Source organism: Pundamilia nyererei, unplaced genomic scaffold (genome assembly GCF_000239375.1).
Source record: "Pundamilia nyererei isolate P.nyererei 1_Seehausen unplaced genomic scaffold, PunNye1.0 scaffold00115, whole genome shotgun sequence".
Classification (NCBI taxonomy): Eukaryota; Metazoa; Chordata; class Actinopteri; order Cichliformes; family Cichlidae; genus Pundamilia; species Pundamilia nyererei.
The window spans coordinates 600,418-608,122 of NW_005187516.1; the positions used below are offsets into that span (position 1 = coordinate 600,418).

Genomic DNA, 7,705 nt, shown 5'->3' on the forward strand with positions numbered 1-7,705 from the left:
TGCCAGCCTCTACCCATTTCTTGATTTCTTGAATTACCTCATTTTATGTTAATACACAATATTAAAGTATATAGGTTTATTGTATACTATTAAATCAGTGGTAAAGCAGTGCTATACATTACAAAATAATACTATATTATCAAAGTCTGTATAAGCAGAAGTATTTTATCCAGCTTAAGGCAACCGTTAGAATCTTGGGTACAACTGCAGCCTTTCCAATTGCTATTCAGTTTTCATATATATTCTCAGAGGTTATGGATGGATTTGATTATTTTTTAAGTTTGGTTGATTCTGAATAAACTCTAGTAGTTTTGCAAATATTCTATTCACTAGGTGGGCACTTTTTATTAAACATGTTGCACGTCTTCAGATGAATCCAGAAACTGTGAAGTTGTTAAATTAATGTTATATTTTGTTTTTGTTTATTTGCTTTGAGATGGTGGAATAGATAATCTTCAACAGCAATATTTCTTCCCTCTTCTGAGGTGACGCTCTATCATTTAGCAGATTTCTTCTCTGCTGGGAGTTGATATTGAGTTTCTTCCTCCTAAATGCGTCAGGTAAAGAATGTGTTTCTGTTGATAAACACTGTGTGAAGATGGGGCCTTGTGATAAGACAGGTTTTCCTATTAGCTGGTCATGGATGGGGGAGCCCTGAAGCTCCTGTCTCACTAAGCCAGAGTGTGAAGCCCAGATAGTCCCACTATTCATTATCAAGATGTGCGGTGCACACATCAAACGCACAGCTCTCACTCTGTGGTCTGTCATATAAGCTGCACTTACAGGAGATTGATGTTTTATTAGCCAACAGAATATCTGCATTAGAGGGGAGGAAGGCTGGGGGTGGTTAGGGACACAACCTCATCTTTGTCCACAAGTTCCCGTGCTACACATTTAAACTCATATGTTCACCACCTTTGGTGTATTCGCACACCCTTATGTCTGTACGAGGATTTCTTTGCTTAAAAAATGGAATTTTCTTCCAGCTTGTCAGCAGAGGACAAATGCTCCTGCTGTGATTCATCAGTTTTACACTGTTGCTTCTGCTCTCTTATGAATATACATGCACATGTATCTATACCAGTATGCACCACCAGTTTATTGCTCACTCAGATCTCTAGATTTACCTGAGAGATGCACAGAAACATGGATGATCATATCTATGTGCATACATGTCTGGACATGCGTGTCCAGACTGCAGCATCCCTGGCTCCATTAGGCTCGTTGTGTCCTGTTCGTCTTGTGATAACACTTAATCATATCCCTCTGTCACATATATTGCTTTTTAGTGCGGTTTAGAGGGAGTTATATGAGCATACCGGGCACTGTTGATGAAAAGCTTGTCTGTGCTTGGGATATTAATAAAATTTGGTGTGGCTTCTTGGAGCCTCCATCTTTGTGTTACTATATTGAAAATCATTCATCACACGCCCTCAGGTTGACTGTCTCTGTCCTCGGCAGTGCCTTACACACACTGTGAATTAATAGAAGTGCAGTATATGCCATTTCTCAATATTTTTCACTGTTTCAAGAAAAGTTTTTAAAGCAATTCCTCTTCTTTATGGGACACAAATGTGGAGAGAAACCGAGTGATTAAAATGCCACAGCTGGTCTTGGATTGGATTCGACCACATGATTTTATGCTCCTCTTGATCAATCAATCAAATTTAAAATTTCGATCTCTTGCCTGTTACAGCTCTGTTGACGTGTCGTCCTGATGAATTCCAGTGCGGTGATGGTTCCTGCATACACGGCACCAAGCAGTGTAACAAGGTCCACGACTGTCCTGACCACAGCGATGAATCTGGATGCGTTAACGGTGGGTTCACCTGTCACTGTGTTTGGCAGTGAGTGTCTGTCCTCCTCCATGTCTGCTCCCCCGTCTTCTTCCTTCATGTATCTGTCTCAGTCTCTGCCTTTTGCACGTCTGCCTATGTGAAATACCTTTCAACACGAGCAGTTTTATAAGCCCACCAGGATTTTTTTGGCTAAAAGACCTGCAATATTTGTGTAGTTTTACTGAGTCAAGACTTGCTTCTACTGTAAATTATTTATTCTGTAATAATGCTGTAAATATTTTTCACCTCATTCTCAAGTATCATTAGTAATCTGATTACATTGAAGCCAGTGAAGCCTGAATCACAGCCAATAGTCTAATCCTTAAGAATCACAACTATTAATGTCATATAAAAGTACTTTTTTAATAATAAATTGTGTTCAAAAAAGTGCAACTCAAAGATGATTAGAAAGCTGGACATGTGGACTACAGTTTGGCATTAGCTTTTGTGCTAACGCTATGCTTTGCTTAAACCTTAAACCTAACCCATTCTTTTTTGCCCCTCTTTAATTGTGCCATCTTTTCAGTTTCTCAGACATGCTGCATTGTCCTTTACCTTGTCTTCACCCTTTATTGTTATCTGTTCTTTATCCTCCTTTCTTTGATTGTCTTTGCCCTCTTCTTCTGACTCTTTGTAAATGTAGAAAAGGAAACACTATAAATTACATTCTACTAAACTGCAAAACAGTCTGAAACAAGCTGTTAGGATCAAACATGGTTTATTGTGACGTAAAATGAGGGCGCATACCTGAAGCTGCTTGTTGAGGATTTTGAGCTTCTCTTCTCTGTCCTTTGCTGCTGCTGCCTCCTTTCTTCAGTTTCTTACTTATTGTTGATTTCATTTTATGCACTCTCCCCCTCCCCTATACTTTTATAATAAAATTCACTGGATCATAACACTTTCCATCCTGGAACTTCCTGTTTCTAGACCAGTCTGTATCTATTATTAAAACACTATCCTTTGTCATTTTTTGAAGGCTATAGTGGTGAAATAAGTAAAAATGTAATTCTTCGTAAATCTTATGCTTAGTCTGGATCAAATGAGGCTGCTGTTAATTTTTACAGTCCATATTGGCATTGTTATAAGGCTGTTATTTACTCATTAATAAAAAGTTTTGATGGGGTGAAATTAAAAAAGTAAAATTTTGCCCCTCAGCAATAAAAAAGCTGGTGTCCACCCAAGTTTGTGAGCACGATCATTAAAGAACAAGGCGGTCGCCAGTATTTTACATTTCATGGACTGGTGAGGGGAGCATGTTAGAGATTATTTTCCCCCAAATGTTTTAAACCTAGAGTAACAAATCTGTTTTAGAAATATTTGTCAAAAAAATGTAACAAGTAAAAATATAAATAACCCCTCCCCCCAAATACTCAGATACAGAAGTACAGTTGCTCAAAAATTCAAAAAGTACTTTAACTTTACTTCACATCTCCGGCTTTAAGCCATAATCATCAAAATTTAAACAAAGTCTTAAAATAATTCACTTTATATGTAATGAATACAGATCTAATTTATAGACATACACTAATACAATTAGCATGTTTTCCTAGCTTGCCATACTTATGGAACCAACCATAAGTAGGGATTTGAGGAAATGCAGTTTTTGGTACTTCCACTTTTTCTTCATTTTTCAGCCCTCCAGGTCACTGTTTGCTCACAGCACATCAACTTTTACTCACTTTTCTATTTCATTTTTTTCCTTCATTTCACTATGAAGTCCATTCCAAGTTGTTCCTTTCCATATCAGACTTCTGTGACTGGCTTCAAATTTTGGAGATGAGCTAAGAGCAAATTTCCTCTGGCCTTGTAACCTTGAACTCTGCACATAAATCATTCTGACTAGAAAACAGAGAACAACACAGTGAGGAAAGGTACAGTATTTGGCTATTCAGCAGCTTTTCCTCCATATGCAGACCACAGTGTGGCTGTCATTTCATGGAAAGAAATATCCTTCAAAGAAACTTGCATGAGTATGAATCATTTGCTATAATGGCAGCTGGTGTTACATTGTGTGGATCCAACCCAGTGCTTATTGTGGATGAATTTCTTTACCGCTCCCTCATCTGACTGTGTTGCATAATTTAAAAACGTAGTGCAAAATTAAACTGCAGGAAATTAAACTCTGGCACTGTGAAACAGGACCAAAATTAAAATGTAGTTATTATAATATTTTTTTAAAAACTTTTTTTATGTGGGGCATAATATGAATATTTGCTGCGTCTGGTTTCAAATGAGTCTTCAGTAATTCAGCGACTGGAAATATTTAATTTGACTTCACACTTGTTGATGCACAAGGCTCTGAATGAGTATGCAAATGAAATAAAGTTTCATGAAGTGTCTAGTGTGGATTGTGATCTGTTTTTGGTTTTTTCCTGTTCCAGCCACGAAATGTGAAGGACCCCTCAAGTTTCTATGTAAGAATGGAGAATGTATTGACAGCTCCAAGGTGTGTGACTCAGTAAAGGACTGCAAGGACCGATCAGACGAGCCCAAAAAAGAATGCGGTAAGATGGCTACGACGAGCTTGTTTAGAAAAATTTAATTTATTACTTCTCTCTGCTTGAATATGAAATGGTTTTCTTTGATTACTAGCAGTATGTGAGGGAACTGCTAGTAAATGAGGGAACATTCAGCTCCCAAAATAACAGAGCTGTCTGTTACTGTTTGTGTGCCATCGTTTGAGCCCCGTGCAGTGACAGAGCATGTACATATCTGTTGTAAATGGATTCAAGCAGTTAATGTAGCTGCATAATCATGTTTGCCATAACAAAGTGCAACTACCTCCCTCCTATTACCTTGCATTTCAAAGCATGCAGAGGCACAGTCAAATTAGAGGCAGGCTTCGATGATCAGAACAAGAGCCTGCATGTACTAATTACCATCAAACTGCAGAAAGTCCATCTGCTTTATGGTAATCTCTCTTCCTTTCTCTACCTTCATCTCTTAACCAAATGTGTAATTGCAATGAATAAATAAAAAGCAGTGTTTGGAGAGGTAGGGATTGGAAGTGCTGATACAGTCTGATTTTACCTCCTGGGCCACTGTCCTGCGTATGTTTTAAGTTAATCTGAAAAGACAAAAGAGAATAAAAACGAGTCATGAAATGTCTTGGTTGGTTTTGTTGCTTAACGATACAGTAACACAATCTCTGGTCAAATAAATACAAATTTTCTTTGTGACATACACAGTACAACACATAGTGAACATGCAGTGAAATGCTTGTGTCCTGAACTGCAGACAGGCTGCAGACGTGGCCGCGCCACTCTAGGGCTGGTTTTTAGCAAGGGGGGGGGCTAGCCAGGAACCTTACTAGATACTGGGCAGGTGCGCTGCTACTCGCTCCAGAGGTGTGTAGTCTTACCACTACACTATCCAGCTGCTATGTAATGTCAGTAATGCGAACTCTGAAAATGGTAGCAGCGTGTCAGCCATCCTCTCTCATAAAGAGAAGGCTGTTCCTGTTTTTAATATTAACTTGTTTTATTTAGCCTGAATTTTCTTGTATATTTTCCACAGTAGTCCTCTCTCACATTGTCTTGCATTCTTGTGAAAACATAAGAAAATTCAGTAGCTTGTAGAACCACCTTCAGCACCAATAACTGGAAGTAATCGTTTTCTGTGTGATTTTCAAGTCTCTCACATCATCGCCGACAAATTTGGCAGAGGAGAGAAGTTCATGGTTGACTAAATGACTTTAAGATGCCCAGGTTCTGTGTTTGTGCTGATATTCTGTGATTGGTTTTCTGCAAACATGGTGCTGTGTATTATGGCCAAACATCTCCACTTTGGTCTCATTTGGCCATAGGATATTGTTCCAGATGTTTTGTAAAGGGGGAGTTAATAGGGGAACTTAGATTACATTGGCTTTGGTGAAAACTTTTCACATGACTGTAGCATACAGCAGGAAATAGTCCTTTTGACCTAAATCGGCTGTTACTGCCATTTACCCAATCACACTCTTTACGCCTATGCCTTTAAAGACTTGTATCTGTCACACCCATGCTCACACACCAATGGATGGATCAGGGGCAGCGTGGGGTCTAGTATCTTACCAATGTCACTTCAACATGAATAGGGCCAGAGATTAAACCCCTGACCCTAGACAACCCTCTCTGCTTCTGGAGACAAAGCCATTCCCAGTTCATTTGTATTAATAGAGCTGCCTAGAAGTGAATGCACCTGACCATTAGCTATGCTATTCACACATTAGTGCAGTTATAGTGTAATTTGGTTTGGGCAGCTGGGAGGGTAAAGATCAGTAAATGTCTGATCCAACTGCATGAAGTGAAAATGGCTTTAGAGTCAAGGCAAATGATTAATATAGGAATATTGTGATCTGTTGTTTAAAAATAATGTGGAACACTGGGATAGCTGGGTGGCCAGTGGTCCTTTGCCCCTCTTTACTTCCCGTTCCCTTGGACTTAAACTAGAGACTATAAGAACTGAAGGTGATGCTTGAATTAAAATAAAAAAGTAGTTATTTTTCTTCTTTTTTTTGACATGAGAGAGTTAAAGGCAGATTTACTCTCATGAAATTATATTTCCTCCGAGAAACTTAAACTTTAGACTGAAGAGTGACAGCTGACCGAACAGACTGACCTCTGCCACAGACGGAAATTACACGAGTGAAGCAAATATTCCAGAGAGTTGTGTCCTCACTTTTCTCTCTCCTCTTCCTTATCTACCTCCACCTTTCTCCCTCTCTCCTTCAACTGAGGTCTTGTTGTCAGCTCATTAAAAGCATGTCCACACATACCTACTTCATCACTCCGCGCTCTCGACCATTTACTCCCAACATGTAGGCCAACTGGCACAGGCAGAAAACAAATAGAGATGCACCCCACTGCACTCAAACACACGTTATTACTCGATGTTCAGAGCGATTGCATTTGCCGCATCAGCCTTACTTCGGGGAGAATAAAGACAATACATTTCCACGCTCAATCAAATCTATTCTGCATCTTCCCCAACTCATTAGAAATAATGACATATTACCACATTACTGACCCCATTACTCAGCACACATTCATCTCCTAACACTGCTCCATCACATTCTCTTAGAGGAATGGCTGAAAATAGGGAGTACAAACTGAGCTACCAGGGAGAGCGAGTGAGAAGAGAAACAAGGTGGGGGAAAGGAAAGACGTCATGTTTGTCTTCTGGAAAAAGTGACCTCTAAATTCTGTCTGAGATGGTCAGAGAAAAGCTGACAGGGCCTCTCTCTTCTTTGTTACCCACCCTGCCCCTCTCAAAGAAACAGGAATGGGTGAGACCTCAAATGCAGCTTCATTTGGTCTTTTCCTCTGTCTGCTGGCAATTCAGAAGTGACAGAATGAGAGTAGTTGCCACTGTGAGTGGCAGATTGCTGTCACCCATCCAGCTGAGTTAGAGAGGGGAATTGAATGCAGCCGGTTGCAGTTCTCAAAGTCTGCTGGCAGTCACACAAAGAGAGCATTTCTCCACAAAGTTTACCTTCAGTCAGTCTTTGAATAGATAACTATTTCTGACTTTTATTACAACAGAAACATTTCGACCTGACAGTGTACAAAGGTCTTACACAACTTGATACCCCTGTGTTGTATAGATAATCACTTTCAGATATTTTATTGCAAGTCAGGGTGATGCTTGCAGTGATAAATTTTTCAAGCAACTCAGCACTAGGGCTGGGCCATATCATACCATTCATGGTAATACCGGTATAATGTTGGGCAACGATAAGAAAATGAAATATCGCGATAGAATATGGGTAAAACGCGCATGCGCAGTGCCTTTGTTTTCATACGCACATGGCGGAAAAAGCATGGCGGCGACGGAGAATGAGAAGGGCGAAAGCAGATCGTTGAATGAAACGATGAACCAGAACTGGT

The 7,705-nt window shown here is 39.6% G+C and overlaps 1 protein-coding gene across 2 annotated transcripts in view; it reads left to right on the forward strand.

Annotated features, from left to right (window-relative positions):
• The window catches only part of LOC102202805 (low-density lipoprotein receptor-related protein 8), an 80,733-nt gene that overhangs the window by 50,214 nt on the left and 22,814 nt on the right, over positions 1 to 7,705 (forward strand). For both annotated transcript variants that reach the window (XM_005741914.1, XM_005741915.1), the window contains exons 6-7: positions 1,697 to 1,819; positions 4,220 to 4,342. In XM_005741914.1, the coding sequence (XP_005741971.1) occupies positions 1,697 to 1,819; positions 4,220 to 4,342 (246 nt within the window). The remainder of the gene's footprint in view (positions 1 to 1,696; positions 1,820 to 4,219; positions 4,343 to 7,705) is intronic.